Genomic DNA, 16,964 nt, shown 5'->3' on the forward strand with positions numbered 1-16,964 from the left:
CCAGTCTTGAGCGATCCTGTAGCCGTAATGGCTGCGCGGCAACAACTCGCGATCATTGTACTCTAACCGAATAGCTTGATGATTTCCAGTCCCTAGCCAACTTTATATACTTTACGATGTATCCGTGGTGAGTTCCACGGCTGTCGGCGCAGCATATGGACTACAGTTGACGGGTTTCTCCATGGTCACGAATGTACGTAACCTACATTGTCCCCTTAATAATGTGACATATAAGCTCACATACATACATCTGTTACCTCAATGTCAGCCCTTGCTGCCTCCTTGCTATCTCCTTGCTTCTTCCTCCCTTGCTCCATTCCTTTCTTCCTTCCCTCCTTCCACCTGTCTGCAATCTATTACATAAACCCTTTCATAGCACCCTGATCATCGTTTTGTCTGTTCAACAGTCGATAAGCCAAGCCTGCGTATAAGGAAAAAGATTTTGCCGCGACACTGGTATCATAATGTTCGAGTCTATCCTCGAGTGCATCTTCGGCACGCTGGCAAACAGGCCATCCTCTCCTACCGACTCCCGATCACCCGAGTCCGTCGCTTCCGATATTGTCACCAAAATTCTCAATGCTGATTCCCGCGATTCACTCGAAAAACAGATGAAGGAGGTGATTTCCACCAAGGGTTGGTCGGACGCTATAGCACGGGCCATGCTCCAGGGCCTAGAGAATGCAATTATGACCGGTGCGGAGATGGCACGGGCAGCAACTGATGCTGTTGCCCAAAGCAGAGAGGCTGCCACCGAATTTGCAACGGTACATCCTATTTACGCTACACTGCTTGCATTAGGTGTGTTGGCAATATTAACACCGTGGGCTCTGGAGATCCTCGGTTTTGGGGAACTTGGCCCAATTGAGGGCTCATTCGCGGCCGCATGGCAGAGAAGATATGTTGGCTATGTCCCTAAGAAAGCTTTGTTTGGCTACTTCCAGAGGCTAGGGATGAAGTGGCACTGGACTCTTTGAACGGCACCTGTCCACCACAAGGAGATTTATTTGCCGCTTCCTCTATTTCCTGGCCTTGTCATCCTTCGCTTAGGCTTTCCTTTCCGCCTCAAGCTTTTGAGCAGCTGCCTTTTTGTGCCTTTGCTTGTGCTTTCTGCTCTTCCCTGCACTTCTTTCTCACCTTCTCTTACGCCTTCACTTAAGTCTTCCATTTCGCTTCGGGTGTTATTGCCGCTGCCCCTTGCACCTGACCCTTTGCTTGTTGTGCTTTTTTACACTTCTTGATAAATTCCTTTGGCGAATCTGGTTTTGATATGATTGTTTGACTTGAACTTTGTCCAAGCGAGCCGACCACTTCCCTCGACTTAACAAAGCTCTGTTGTGGACCCTCTCGCAAGCTTCGCTTTGGTAATTTTGTTTATCGACAGTATTCGTAGGCTTAAATACCCAATATTTAGATACTGATATAATCGGAGTAATGAGATTATCACGTTAAAACAAAGTGCTCCACAGCAGCTTGAAATTTTCTGAAAACACTTTGCAAAGTTGTATCGTCTTGGTTCTATCTGATATTGGTCAGGGGAGAAAAGATATTAATATTGATAGATGTGCGATGAATGAGAAGCACTTCTGGATTCAGGAGGCCACTGGCGATATACTAACCCGTGCAACCGCCAACGAATCAAGGGGCTATGTTGCCAAGCACAAGCTAATGTAGTTTTATTGATTGGGCAGCAACGGACGTGTAGACATCACGGTCCCTAGGAATCTTGAAAAAAAGTCCGGGATCATAAAATGGTTCGAGAACTGGCCATTGGTTGGTTGACTGGTTCATCATTGACTAATTCCTTTAATCCAATCCAAGCCTGAATTCTCGTTATGCCACCAAAAGCGATACCTATTATATTTCTGTATATTTTGTTGATATCACGTGACCCTGGATGGTCCTGAGAGTACCCGAGGGTTCGGAGCTTCTCTCCTTCCCCGTCCGTCCGTCTCTCAACAAAAAAAAACTTACGTTATTGCTTGTTTCTTTGCCCTTTGTCAAGAGTTTTGCTCTGTGGTCACTTTTTCACACCGCTCTGCGCTAGTTATATATTCCCTACGAGATAGATCTACTATTTATATTTCTTACTCTTTAAAGCTTTAGATTTAAATTTACTTCATAATGCTTGATATCCGACCTCATTCTCCCCCGCTCCCTCCAAGGCGTGGTAGCGATTCTAGCCTCAATTTCACGCCAAAGACGCCGCCGCGTACGGTGAAGGACGTTCGCCGACAGGCTTCTCCTATTAAGAAATTGCAGCAAGAAAATCCATCGCGAGCAGATAAAGCGTTTAAGCAGATCGTGAAAGGCGCCCATTTAGCTATACAAAGCGCAGCCATACTACGCCAAGAAAACCAAGAATTACGCACCGCTAATGCGAGAACCACCCAAAAAAAGAAGCGTACAAGAAAGCAAATAGCTCATGAAGGTGGCATGTCAGTTTTGGAGGCTATAGAAGTAGTATCAGGTCTAGGAATAGCCGATGAAGTAGGCCCAGGTGGTGATGGCGGTTCATACCCGACGCCGAATCCGGCCAATGAGAGGAGGCCACAGCGATGCAGTCTTTGTAAAACGCCTGGACATAAGAGAAATAGGTGCCCAGGGAGGTCTAAATAGCTTCATTTTTAATTATATGGCGTTGTGATGCAAATCTTTGCAATTTAACGGTAGCATTTTTGGTGGGGTGGCCAGCTCGCTTGTGAAATACGTTACGACTAGTTACCATTCTGGTTACCTCCTGTATGGTGCTCTACAGCCCCATTTACCCGGGTATTACTGAAAACTCCTAATTTGTACTAGAATAACGTGGCAATTGTGGGGTGAGAAAGGATGGAAGGGTTTAGTTGGTGACACAAGTTACGGAACGTACTGTAGCACACCTGTTGCGCAGGGTCCAAAAACAGGAGAGACCCCATCTCCCACCTCAGAGGATTGGGCTTGAACGATACATACATATACCAAGATACGCTGTTAAAAACACGGAAAGGGACCTGGAAGAAATCCACGCCCTAAAACTAGAGCAGCACATATCCCACCGCGACGAGATCTCACTCGAGACATCGGGCAACCGCTTTATCTGTCGCCCTGCTGAAACCGACTATCTCCTCGGATCCCGCCCACATCATGTAGCTAACATCCCGCATCGCCTCTAGCAACCAACCACACAACATCTCAGACCCGTACCGGGTCACACACATGCGCCTAACAGCCGGAATCAAATTCCACAAGGGAGCCGCCCATCGGCCAGAACCTGACGCGCGCATACGTCGCCTCGTTCGCCAAATGGCCAAACGCTCAAAGCAACCAAACAGCCCGCGAAGCAGATCCCTCTGGGTCACGGATGGGTCTAAACTGCCTCAATGGTTCAAGGGGACTACGGTGAAAAGTATCTAATGCGACAGCTCATTACGTACCGGGAGCGAGGGGTTGCGGGGGCGGCGAGTGGTCATATCCGGTAGTGCAGAAGAGACGCGTCGTGGTAACCTGATGCAGGAAGCGGCTACAGTAGTTGGTTGGTTAATGTCATATACCCTGGCCAGTTACAAGGAAGAGCGATATGCAGAATACGGACAACTAGATAACTTTTCGAGGGGTGGCACGGAATAGAGAAAGAGTATTTCGCCTAGGCCCATCCCTGGAAGGAACTCCAAAAAGACCGGGTTGGCATCGATGCTCTCAAGGGCTTCTTGGGTCAACTGCTCTATGATCATATCTGATCCGAATTCCCAGCTGTCATCAAAGATATCGAAGGTCTATCACGCGAGACAGAAAAGGACTTGAAGCTTCTGGGCCTTCCACGTCAATCGGGCACAGACCAGAGACGGTCGGGTTACACAGTACCCGGCGACGGGCCGCAACCGCACAACCACTGCGGATTCACTTTGGTCTCCACAACGGGGATTAACGCCGGACACCACGAGAAGGTATGAATTCATTGTCCCAACAGCTTGGCGAGCGCTGCTGCCTAGTGCGAGCTCACTGGCGGCCACCAGCACTACAGACGATGATGAAAACAGTTCCAGCTCTTTACTCTCTTGAATTCGACGTTGAACGCTATCTGCATAACACCATCCATCCCTTTTATGGTTAGTTAACCCCAGACAGATACAAATAAATTCTAGAGTGACCGCATACAGATACTACCGTACTGCACACGAAACTTTTGTACTTTTGCACACCTGCGACGTCAACGGCGTCTCCATGACCACCATATATCCAGCTATCTCGCACCACTGTTTCCGCTTGAAAGGAGAGGACGGTCATGACATGTTATCTCCAGAAATTTAGGAACTGCTCGGATTCGAACTTCGGCACAAGGTGCTTATAAATCTCGCTCTTAGAATTCATTCTTCGAGCGACGCGCAGACCCGTTTGTTGTCGCTTTAGGTGATGAGTCTCGCCTTTTAGGAGCAGTCGTTAATATTGGCCGGATACAGGCTGATTTTGCTCATAACATTGTTCACCTTCCGTAAGCTTTCCTCCGAATCAAGCCAGACAGCACCCAGGATTGCCTCCACCGTAGTAGCTAATGCATGATCTGGCACCCCTCTCTCAAGGTCTAGTCTTTGGTGGATGAACTTCTGTAAACCCAAAGCTTTAGCTCGAGAAGTCAAGTGCTTATTGCAGGCGTAAGCCTGGAGGAGATTTGTGCCTTGCTCTGCGTGGTGTCAATACAATGTCCTCGATAGCAGGAGCAGACTTACCAGTGGTGTTACCCTCGCAGTACCAACGACGAAGTAGCATAAGCGACAAAATCGTGTCCCCTAACAAGGCCAACCTCTCGTTCCCTGCGGTTCCCGGTCCGACCTCTTCTAAAGCCTCCTCCATCAATCCTCGATCTTGAAAATGATATCCAATTAGGCACTCAAGTTCTGGATCCATCCGGTATTGATTCAATGTTATAAAGCGCCAGTCACGACAGTCGTAGGTACCATATCTAGGACGCAAGTTGGCTTTCGGCCGTCCTCGTGAGCTATATAACAATCTGTCGCCGTGACCTACGTCTGAATGGTCTTACGTCGGTATGACCGTTAGATGAAAAGTAAGCACCAATATGGTTCGTGAACCAATCGGACCTTAGGTAGAATATACTGTATATCGCCACCGGAGGAGCCGAAGTGTATGACGTGGATACATTCATCCCCATACGAGCCAGAGCACCTGAGTGAATCGCATTCGAGAACATGAAGTTGGAAGCTTGAGCATGTCAGACTGCTTCAAAAAGTCGACATGTCCGGAGAAGAATTAGAACTTATTGAACGATGTCGATATTTGAGAATGGTCGACCTATTACCTCTGATAGTGGTTTTGCACAGATGGGTTGCGAAGCGCTAGCATCTAGATTATCTGACACAAGTGACGATTCATAACAAATGTGGTCTTAATCGACTTCCGATCCTTTAAATGCCGGAGGCATATGTGTCTTCGCCATCCATAGATTTTCTTTGAAGAAGTACAGACTGGCAATCGCGGCAGTGTTACAGTCACCACTGCTACGCAGCATCACATGTGCTTCTCCAAATGGATTTGACTGATGATTATATCTTGTATCTCGAGAGTACCACACCTACAGATATGTTGTATGTGAGACGCCCTGGTTCGATCTCAGCCAAATAAGTGGAAGGGAGAATGCATTGGCCAGTCTCTACGGGACCATGCGTCGAGAGATAACCGAGTAAGGGCTAAAGCCAAAAGATAGGGTTGTATTCTACACAAAGCCCTCATAACACGAGTCAATACACATGGCTTATGGAAAATGGAGGAGTGAGATGGAACTACGAGTGACTGAAGGTCTGTGCAGTTCACGGCCTTCTACGCCAGCCGTTATCTAACCGCGGCTATTCTTTATCGAAGCCATTAGGCCATTGATCACGTTACTTTCAGACGTTCTAGTGGGAAAAATGTAAGTGAAGTCAAACGTGTCCTTGATAAACAAGATATCGCCTTGATAAACAAAATATCGAACATGTGCAGTTAGCTTACCTCACGTTCTGTAGGCATCCTCACGAACAGACACGGCAGGGGTTGTGGAATTGGAAATGATAGGCGGCCCCAAATTGAGGCAACAAAATTACCAATCCACTCACCACCCTTAGCAGAGAATTCCGGGGGCTGGTATTAAATCGCAAGCGAGAGAGATTCAGCTTTCCAGGAGTTTCCATGTATGGTCTACCTTACTTACCAATGAGTTCAGTGGTGAGACATGGTCGACATGATCACGCGGACCGTGGTTGAACTGGCGGCGGTCTTTTTCAGCGGTCCTTCCACGAGTCCGGCAACGGAGTCGATCTAGCGATGATATTTATTGTAGGCCGCATTTTGCGGTGTGTAGACCGGCAACATTTACAGCACACGGTTGCGCCCACCGCGTCCTGTTAGGAGGCCGTTTCGGGAATGTCGGGACGGCAACCGCAGCCTGAGTATATACGATATGTATATATAGAGACATGGCGGTGATTTTTTGTCAATTGTAAGTAGAGTTAGATCCTTAAAATGGTATCGCAGATGCCAAAGTAGTAGGGTATTGTGGAGAGGAGTACAGCGTGAATTGAAATCAATTCTACGATGTACTCATGGTTTCATGAACTCGATTTTACTGGGCGCTATGCCGAATCAGTTTAGTCAAAACCAGGCCCTTGGCTGGCTATTTCCTTATACGGCAATTGCAGATAGACTAGGCCAGCCTTATGGTTGCGACCAAGGCAGAAAATAAAGACTGATGCAACAAAATTATCAACCAGTGTTGTGGTTACTATTCTGTCAGGTGAGACACCTTGTGAGTCGGATTTGTATTCTTTTACTGCAAACATTGTTGTACTCACTCTCCGTCTTTCTCAACTAGCTCTATAAATAAATGTGATAGAGTTTTTCGGTAATTACACTTTGACGCTTTTAAGAACACGTATTCAAGACGATCCTCACTAGTCCGTAGATATTGTTCTCGGAATTCCAACCAGAGTGGATCTTCGGTTGCTGGCCGTGGATAGAACGGCTCGGCGTGCCAAAAAGCCTTAACCGCTTGTTGGACCCCTGCTTCATCCATGGATATATCTCTACAAAGACCAAAATCAAGCATCCACATGCAATGATCACCAAGCACGTTTGAAAAGGTGTCAGCCTTGATAGCCTCACCCCACGGCGGCGCAAGGACAAACTCAACCCCTTTTCCATCGATGCTACCAATCCAATGCATAATAGCAAGGGCCTCGGCCATTGTGCGCGCGTATTGTTTTATATGCGCCTCAGGAACTCCAAGCTTCTTCATCTGATATAGATGTAGAGGCAAATCCACCTGCGAGCATACCTGCTGCCCGGGCTCTAAATGGATCTCTTGTGGCTGGCAGCAACCGAGGTACGGTTTGATGAGGCATTCCTTCAGTAGAAACGAATCAGGCGGTATTTCCTGGGAACAATAGCTATGAACAACTAGGAGCATTGTATCTTTGGGAAAGGGAAGGACGCGCTCAGCCAGTATGCAGTTGCCGGGTGCCCACGGGGTTGGAAGTCTTTTAATTATCCTGTTCCACCAATCTTCGTCTGCGGCCATGACCAAGTTATAGCAATCCGGCACTTGGATTCGGGGAAATGTTGATAGACTCTGGAAGCTTTCCACGACTCTTTCGTGCATCTTGAACTCATTCTCCAGTGATTGGTCGGTTTCATCGTTTCCAAATTTGAAAGCAGGGCCATCTCCTTTCGGCGCCCAAGTGGTGCTGCAGATGCCGGCGCCGATAATGCTCAATCTCCTAACGCCTTGTGTCTCTGTATGTGTGTCACTCATGACTTTGAACTTTCGATGGTATAACACGTGGAAGTGGTGAGATAATGAGCAACTGAATGGCGATCCCGAGGATTTCTTCACCGTCTTTAGTGTTAACAGTACCCTGCAGTCATTGCTGAGTGATGCACCAAACCCCTCTGCTTAGTCATAAGTTAGGCGCGTTTGGTCTTCACCTAGTTGTTGATACTTTCCAACGTGATGCCCAACGTAAGGCACCGTGCAGAGAGCTTGTATCAGAAATAAATGAGATATGCGGGACTCACATAGTGCATTGGGTTTCATAGAACATATATCTATATATATCCCTGATACAATGTATCTCTCCAGGTCGGACAAACTACTCGCATGATTCCCAGGAGTATGTAAGCTATAAATATCAGGAATAGTCAGATATACCTCATAAGAGTACCTCCGTCGTTTCCAACAAAACCACCTTGTCCGTGATGTTCTCAACCCTTGAGAGGAGAACAATTCTACTGCATCCGCTGCGAGCTCAACTTTAGTGCCTCTTCCGCCAGGCTGGAGCGTATCAATCATTGTTCATGTCAAAATTTGTGCTATATCTGTTTCCCACTACTGGAGTTCGCGAACATGGTTGAGCTTGATGGGCACTTTGGGACTGAGCACAACCTCTGTATCCCCTGCAACATTCAGTTTGCAACACCTGATAAGCTTGCTCAGCACGATATTGGAGAGCATAATATGTGTGTGTCTTGTCAGCAATTCTTCGATTCTCTGTATACTTCAATTTTGAACCAATCTACGAATCAGTATGAACTCGCCGACTCATACTATATATTCAGACGGCGCAGTGATCATAATACGCAATGTGAACAGTCCGTTTGCACAACTGGCTGGAAATACATTTACTAGTAGAGACTCTGACGTCTTTCCTTGGTTGTTTGGTAATGCCCAAAGTTCTCATGAGACGACCGAGGCAACTAAAATTCTTCCCAAACAGTCTGTGCTGAGTCTCAAGGAAAAGCGAAGGAATTAGAAGAAGGAAAAGAAAAGAAAGGAAAGGCTGGCGCTATTCTGACCGCTCTTGAGTCCACTTGTCAAATGAAGAGCCCGCTGCTGAAGAGACTGTTGCCGAAGGAGAATTCTCCGAATTACCCGTCCACAGTTGCTTACGTATTCAGGTGTCTGCGGAGCATTTAGTTTGCCTCCCCGGTTTTCAAAAAAAATACTGACTGATGGCTGGAAGGAAAGCATTACTTACTTTCAAAAAGACTCAATTGAGGTCACTGCAGCTACCCCCGAGGGATAGGGCTGAAGGATGTTAAAGTTGCTTGACCCCAGCGGCAATGGAAAGTCATCCTTCAGGTTAAATTTTGGCCCAGTCTCTCTAATATCGATGGACACAGGCACCGCTGCAGAATAGTATTGATCGAATTGCTGGGCAAATTGTGCAGCGCAAGCAGACTGGTGCTGTTTCTGTTGTTGGGCTGTTCTTTCTTCAGCAGACGCATATTTCTGAGGTAGACCTAGTTTGGGTTTGGAAGGGCAAGAATGCGGTAGTACCATAACGAGCTATTCAATCTTAAAGAAAAATAAGGCAGCTTGTGGACCGCATGCGGTGATCTGGTGGCCTCATATTATGAGTAGAGCTTGCTGGATAAAATTGATTGAGAAGCAACAGTCGAGACCTCAAGATGAGGACTGCATTTGTGACTCTGTTAACGATTCTATATGGTTTGCTAGTATTAAATGATAGAGCCGTGCGATGGTTGCAAGCCACTAAATTGACCTTGGTCTCCCTTCTCTGAAGCAACTTCACAATGCGCGGCCCATAACGGGCAATGAAGCCCGTGGTATAGGTTGATTGGCACGTTCTCTCGTTCCAGAAGCAACTTCGTTGTCATTTCATGGCCTTGCCTGGCAGCAGCAAGGGGGGTCTGCCCGCCACATTTCAAATTTTGGTCAGTCCGCTTGTGATCAAGAAGGAGTCGTACCAGGCCAGATTTGCCAGTAAAGCAAGACCATAAAAGAGCCGTGAAGCCTCGGTTATCAGGTTGATTTGGGTCCACCTCGCTATTTCGCAGTAACAACTGCACCAATAATTCATGTTTGTTCTACGTGGCAACCAGTAATATGTTTCCTTAACATCCACTGACGTTCGAGTCAGCCTTACATTCGAGTAAAGGCAACGATAGACACCCTTCCCGGAAGGGTGACTGCGGCATACAAAGGGGGAACCAAGAAAGTTATCCCAAGAATTACTCAATTGCCTTGTTTTACCAGCGACTTAATAATGCTTTCAGGGCCCCGATAAGCGGCCACGGCCAATTTGCTTTAAATAAATCGACACCGCAGTTGTTCTCGACATGGGTGTCCCAGCCATTCACATATTGGAAATGCTCCCTGATATGATACCGCAAGGGCATAGGCAGCCCACAACTCGAGATGGTCCACCTCACTTAAAGACTTTGGGACCATACAATCATCGTACTGGAAGGCCACTTGCGCTGTATCCCCTTCCAAGAGAATCGTTCGGTATAGCGACCAAGTTACTGTTTTTTGGTTGGTCCGCGGAGCTGTCTTAACGATACGATTCAAGTCCAGTTTTCCGATTGCTAGACGCGAAACGACAGCATCACATCTCCTGTCAGAGCAAGCTAAGACAGTATGGACTATTATGCGGCAGAGCGAATGGGATCAGAGATCGGTGTATAGGTGGTCTTGGTCTAACACAGGAAAACATGTGTAGAGCGAGTGGATCTAACTGTGGCTAGTAGCTGGCTGGACCGTATACGTATCCTATTTTTGACATCTCCCTAGGAAGAAAGAAATTGTAGTGTGCGATTATAGATGTGGGAAGCAACGATAGATGGCTGACAAGTCTTATCACCAGGTGGTCACGGCCCTCGCGGGTAGAGTTTCAATGTTGCGGAAGAAGAGCGTCTGTTATGAGGCACAACTTCCGTAGGCACGTTCCGAAAGACGACTATCTCATCTATGAGTCGAGAGGAACTTCTTTCCCGAGTCGCGTGAAGACTAGTCTAATTAACGTGCAAATCAAAAGGGATTGCCTGTAGTTATGTCTTCAAGGGGCAACGGGGAAACCTTCACCAGTATGAAATGGGTGCGGGTGCATCCTACGCCACGTTAACCCGATTGGCTTGCTTCGTCAAATGGTTAGTTACTACACCAAAAGACCTGGACCTTCTCCACCTTGGATCACAGTGACTCTCCTGGTCAGTCACTAGGAGCATCGATACAGCTGGTCAATTTTCAGACCTTCCCAAGCCCGTTCACATCTACGTCTTATCGAAAGTAATGTCAGATCTACCCCGCGGTCGGGGTTGACGGACCTTTAGGCAGAGATTGTAGAGAGATTGGCTGCCATTTCAACAGTGGGCTTGCAAGCGAATAAACTCAAAAAAGGCGAGTCTAGCCATATAACTCAAGTTTTCTCTTGCGTAATCTGTGCATTGTGGCTATCGAATGCAGACAGGCTACAAACTTTGAAGATTTGATGACAGGAGCAAAAATGGCCCAGTCTGGATGATCAAAGAAGGCGTTTTCTTATCGGAGCCATAACAAGCACCATCTCACCAGATAGATCTCCTTTCCTGTCCCTCCAGTCTTGATACCTTCGTTGAATGCAATGCACATGTAGCTTTCGAACTGTTCTCTTGGCTCGTAACACCTTACCATACACCTTATTGGATTGAGCCCTTCGGTTCTGGGAAGCCGTGTACCAAAAGCTTACTTCATCACCGTTAAGGTAACGTATTCCACTAGCGAGCTTCAGCAACAAACGCTTTTATTTAATTTCATTACTCGCTGATAGCAATTGATAAGCATTTTTAGTATCATGTATCGGTTTTGAATAAATCGAGAACTTGTATTGTTATGGTATTGAAAAATACATCGCCGAACTCCAAAAATATATATATCTTAATCACTAATACATTAAATTCCCCTAAACTCTAACAAGTGGCTAGATATCACATAAAAAGCATTAGGCTACAAGGGAAAGCTTATATAGATAATCGTTGTTGAAATATCATGTTGTAATTTATCGCTTTTACTATGTGTTCTGGGCTGCGCAGCTCGCCCGTGCGCGCAGCTCGCTAGTGAAATACGTTACTTCAATGTACTGTTATAGATAGATATTCAGATTTAGCCTGGGTAGGAGTGATTTGTTGCGTCGAAACAGCAATTATTTAGATGTAGAACATGGTATCCTTCACATTAGGATGCACAACAACCTGATGGCTCTCAGGCAATTGACTTCGACCACTCTCAGTTCCCACAACACTTGCCTCTGGTGTCACAGAGGGGATAGGGTCAAAAAGGTCACTCATGTAGCATCGTGCCCGTGTACACACAAGATCCGCATAGTAGGCCGGGGGGCACACACTAACCGCCTTGGTCGCACGGCCAAATAAATAGCACATCTTGTGGTCAAGTCCTGCAGGACATCTGCGGCTCCTGAAACCCCTGTTGCCGCTGGCTGATCAGTAGAGAAAATTTCGTCCCATACAGTAAAGTAGTGGGCGGGGCGGGCGGTTCCTTGAATCGCTGGGTGTGTCTGCAGGAAAAAGTCCCAGTGTCGGGACTTTGATATTCCACGGTCAACAACGGTACCGGGCATTGGGTTTGCGGAGCGATCTGCGTCAAAGTCGGCGGTAGGGTAGAAGCGAGTGTTGTGACGCTTGCCGACCACTATAATGGCCATACGGGGGAGGCCGCGGTTTGTGACGCTAGCTGGGTAAATAGTTTCACAAGCTCGTTTGAGCAGAGGGAGCTCTTTTCCAATGACAGTATCGTATTGATTTTCCGAGACACCGTCACGGTAGACAACAATATTCTCGTGATACTTGTTCTTGTTATGCTGAGCCCAATGCTTGAGACGGGACTGCAGCAGAATGTCAAGATCGGCGACCATTTCATGTCTGGAAGGCTGGAGTCGATCGCGGATCTCTTTACCTACAACATTACCTACCAGTTCTGGATCTGTAAGACCTGTCTGCAGTGATTGCCCAACATATTTATTCCCACCTGACTGCAAAGCATATCCGCTATCCCTCTGCCCGTTCAAGTACCCAGCGAGCAGCGATCCAGGCCGAGGCTTCGAAAGTCCACTTCTGGAACCCGGACACTGAGCCATTCCACCCGCCACCACCTGATGCCCGGCCAATACCCGGCTTAATAGTTTATCGTGGCTATGGTTGCCCGGTCGTAAACAGTCAATATGCGGGTCGCACGATCGAGACTATGAAGGCCCATCGTCGCGCCAAACATGGCCCTTCTGCCGCTTGCCGGAGGGCGGAGAAAGGACCAAGAGAAAGATCCGTTAGCAGTGCTACGCCCTGTTCACTGCTAGCGTCTACTTTTATATGGGACCCACAGCAGGTACTTTATCGTTACACCGGATCCGGAAAAGCGGCCAGCCTCGCAGACACTAGCGCCTGAAACCACGAGGCTGCCTTCATCCAGGACCAGATTGAAATGGCGCTTCTTCGATCCGACGGGATCGCGGTGGCAGAAGATGGGATCGCACCGTCAGAGAACGATGTGGCTAGGCTTCGCCATGGCTTGAGCTCACCCGATGGCCGGAGTACGTTCGAGGGCACAGCTTCTTCGAAGTTGCGGAACTCGCATCCCTGCCAGACCCTATACCCTAGTACATGAACAAGTCAGCCCTCGCTCGAATTACTTGTCGCATGATTGGCTGATCTGCCTGCCTCTGCTGTGCTCCCGTTTCTCCCTAGATGTATGCCCGAAAGTCTGCATGTGCTTTCCTCTAGGCTACATATCCTCTGCTCTTTCATAGTTGCTTCTTTTCAGGGCCTGTGTAGGAAAAGTATTGGCGCCCTTCCAGCTGTACGCATCATTCCTGCATGCGCTTGTCCGCGATTGGATAGAGCAAAGTGCAGAAACTCATGGTACTTGTCGATTAAGCGATAGAATGACGCGGAAGCCAGCCTGCCTTATGGACCTGGACACCTCTGAATATATATATCGCGTCAGCCCGTGGTTGCGCAGGTATGCGACCTCCCATCACGTGCACACGGATCTCCCCGCGCCGCAGCTCGCCCGCGACCCGTGCCTTGTGGCTAATAGTGTAAGATGCGCCGCCACAAGATAAAACAAATGACGTCGGCCTAGGGAAGATAGGAATAACGAATGGTTTAATCTCTCACAGGGGTCCAATAACTAGTAGGCGGCTGAGTCTATTCTGGGGGCAAAAACAATCACAACGTAGTGTATGACTCGTACTGTATTAAGATGTAATCAGATACAACATCGCGTGGTCCCTTTGATTTAGGTTGCTCACTCACCCACCCATTAATGACCCCACTAGTGGGCCACTTACCCATTCGACTAGTTACGTGTCTATTCAACCACCGCCCACTCAATCACCACCAAATCAACCAACTATTCATATGAACTGCTCGTCCACACCAGAAAGGTGCCAGCGACGCGAGGATCCGCAATTAGGTCTGCTCTTCTATCAACGTAGCGCGCCATTCTAGATTGTGGAGTAGGCGTTAAGAGAGCACTGGCCGTGAACCGCTCACTCGCTAATGCACGGTGGTCCTTTCCACGCCCTAGTCTATGATTCCTGTCTCAGATATGCCTACCTTCAGCCAATCACGGCTGCCGGGGAGGCTTGACGAATTGAGCCATTGATTGGCGGCTGATCCTTGATATGTACTATAGATTTTGGTAATACGAGGAATGAACCATCGTCGTACTTGTGACGAGCAGTTTGGTGTTCAGTATGTGAAGGTGAGGTTTGCATCCTAAAGTTTGCATGTTTGGTGATACGAGCAAAGTTACTGGATCGGGAGAGGAATGGCGCTCGTTATCGGTGGGATATATCAAACACCAACCCACCAGATAGATTCTCTTCTTCTTACTTTCTCTAGACTTGATTCCTCCGTTGAATGCACGGGATCATCCCGATTTCCTCTTCGCTGTAACAGTACTCAGGGCCCTTGAGACCTGATATTCCTGCCGCGTAGACCGAGTTCCCATCAAACTTCGTCAATATACAGTAGGGCAACTAATGGATGGAGAACAGGAACCGCGCGGCGTATTAACTGCAACGGAGGTGATGCAGAAATTGGCGAGCATCGCCGATCACCACATGCGAAATTTCGGTTGTTGGGTCAACCATCACAACCATCACATCAGTGCTGGCGGCCAATAAGAATAGTGAAGCACTTCGGATCAACACTAATCCGTAGCCCCACCCAGCCAAACAGCGCGATATCGTTATTTTGACATTGTTATGTTGCATTGCCTTTCGGATCCAGTCATTGCGCCCTTGGTCTCGTCCAACCACCCAGTATGTCTAGTTCAGCCGTGACGCCGACGATGCGCACCCTTGGCTGGAACATTGAGCTCCTGGCGACGCGCGGGGACATTCTTCTTGCCGGCACGTTTCAACCTGACCAAAATGCATTCATGACTTTCCGCGACATCGTGGATGAGATGCGATTGTGTTTCAAGATACCGCACGACGAATTGGACTCTATTAGCTGTACCAATTCTGCAGATATCTGGGATGATGTCGCTTTTGGCGTGGTGGGCTTGATAAACATATCCGACGACCACCATCCTATCCCGACCTTTGTACATAGCAATAATCTTGATCGCCCAGTCCCAGCCATTCCGCAAGGGACATCGCAGATGCCAGACGATCGGCCAGTAATTCAATACCGTGTTTTTATCCACCGGGAGTGCACCCTGTCGACTGACCACCCAGTGGACGCTCATTTCATTGGTTGGTAAACGCGCTGCACCACGTGCGTATGACAGCTTATCGCTAACCATCCCCATAGCTGGCTGCGCACAGCACATTCCCAAGCCAGTCCGCCGCGTAGAACCACGCTACCTGCCGCCGAAGAAGCCCTCCGCTGACCCACGATTCGCTGCATACCCGCTTCGAAAGACAGCACGCGCACGGAAAGGCTCTCGATCACCCTCGAAACGATCGGCATCTGGTTCTGTATCCCCGAGTAAGGACTCGGAGATCGGCCAGCCTTCGATCGATGAAGACGATCTCCCCGACATGGTTACGCCTCCCCAAGAAAACATCCAGGCCGAACGAGCCAAACGCGTCATTGCCAGATTCCGAGATTCATGTCTCGCGTCAGCTCGCCAGTGTGCGGTCTCGGGCATGGGGCGGTCATGGTACGCCAATCCGACTATCGGTCCTGCTTTACACGCATGCCATATTGTCCCGCAGCAACATTACCATTTATATCCTGACCCGGAAGCTGTTGACGGCGAAGTACAACCTCAGAGCGCAGTTTCCAGTAACCGTCGCTTGATGCAGGCCTGGGAAAATACATGGGATCCTGCCAATGGGATTCTTCTCTTAAGCCACCTTCATGAACTCTTTGATGCGCGGCTCTTTTCCATACACCCCAAAACCCTGCAGATCCGAGTTTTCATGCCATACGATGTCCTTCTTGGGTATCATGGGGCTGTCGCCAAAGTGCCTAGGTCTGTAGATCGGGCTGCCCTGCGGCATCACTACGAGATGTGCTGTATTGAGAACATGGCTGCCAAGATGGCGTATGTAGAGCCAATGCCGTGGTCAGAGAGTGTAACGATATCTGGCCAGGATACACCACCTGATCTACAAACCAAGCTGGCTAAACTATCAAGTCTAACTGTGTTGGAGTCACGTTCGGTGTCAAGAAACCCAGACAGTCATGCCGGTCAACATACTTCCGGTGATCCATCGAAGCGGGCTCGAGATACTCAGTCTCGGGAAGAGCAGCACAACTCTGAGTCAATAGATGGTTCATTGTCAAACGTCGATAGCTTACCTTCCTCTCCGCGAGGTAGATCAAGGTCAAAGACGGACGACTGGGAACTGCACAAAGTCGAAGCACTTTGCTCTGATCGGGCACGCAAACGTAAACGATCGTGCTCTGTGGACGAGCCTTTTATCGTCCAATATGATCGATATATGACACCTGTTAATGCGGAGGGATTTATAGGTGATGTTAGCTGGGAGTTGTTCAAGATTGCGAGACGTTCGTATCAGAACGAAAGGCCTAGAGGGTGATGCAGGGGAAGCATGGATCTCCTTAAAGCGCTTACAACATGGTATTCTCCTGCCATTTGCGACACGAGCGATTGTGGGGATTTAAGATCAACGATGGACCCTCACTTCGAGTAGGGAGAAGGTCGCAAGTCGGCGTGTGGT

General features: G+C 48.3%; 5 protein-coding genes across 5 annotated transcripts; 2 read left to right on the forward strand and 3 right to left on the reverse strand.

Moving 5' to 3' along the window:
- Positions 1-464: 464 nt before the first annotated feature.
- Positions 465-977, forward strand: N7446_011981 (uncharacterized protein; the record flags this gene model as incomplete). The annotated part of the gene is made up of 1 exon (XM_058520723.1): positions 465-977. One exon carries the CDS (start codon positions 465-467, stop codon positions 975-977), a length of 513 nt encoding a protein of 170 aa, XP_058367009.1.
- A 3,429-nt stretch (positions 978-4,406) lies between these two features.
- Positions 4,407-4,884, reverse strand: N7446_011982 (ribonuclease III domain-containing protein; the record flags this gene model as incomplete). Its single annotated transcript, XM_058520724.1, has 2 exons — positions 4,407-4,660; positions 4,707-4,884. 2 exons carry the CDS (start codon positions 4,882-4,884, stop codon positions 4,407-4,409), a joined length of 432 nt encoding a protein of 143 aa, XP_058367010.1.
- Positions 4,885-6,573: 1,689 nt separating this feature from the next.
- N7446_011983 (zinc finger protein) lies at positions 6,574-7,783 on the reverse strand (the record flags this gene model as incomplete). Its single annotated transcript, XM_058520725.1, has 2 exons — positions 6,574-6,605; positions 6,883-7,783. The coding sequence occupies 2 exons, from the start codon at positions 7,781-7,783 to the stop codon at positions 6,574-6,576; spliced, it is 933 nt and encodes a 310-aa protein (XP_058367011.1).
- Positions 7,784-11,955: 4,172 nt separating this feature from the next.
- N7446_011984 (uncharacterized protein) lies at positions 11,956-12,680 on the reverse strand (the record flags this gene model as incomplete). The annotated part of the gene is made up of 2 exons (XM_058520726.1): positions 11,956-12,091; positions 12,157-12,680. The coding sequence occupies 2 exons, from the start codon at positions 12,678-12,680 to the stop codon at positions 11,956-11,958; spliced, it is 660 nt and encodes a 219-aa protein (XP_058367012.1).
- A 2,411-nt stretch (positions 12,681-15,091) lies between these two features.
- N7446_011985 (HNH endonuclease signature motif containing protein) lies at positions 15,092-16,823 on the forward strand (the record flags this gene model as incomplete). Its single annotated transcript, XM_058520727.1, has 2 exons — positions 15,092-15,527; positions 15,586-16,823. The coding sequence occupies 2 exons, from the start codon at positions 15,092-15,094 to the stop codon at positions 16,821-16,823; spliced, it is 1,674 nt and encodes a 557-aa protein (XP_058367013.1).
- Positions 16,824-16,964: the final 141 nt, after the last annotated feature.

The sequence above is a fragment of the Penicillium canescens genome (genome assembly GCF_028828765.1).
Source record: "Penicillium canescens strain IBT 15451 chromosome Unknown utg000009l_segment0_segment0, whole genome shotgun sequence".
NCBI lineage: Eukaryota > Fungi > Ascomycota > Eurotiomycetes > Eurotiales > Aspergillaceae > Penicillium > Penicillium canescens.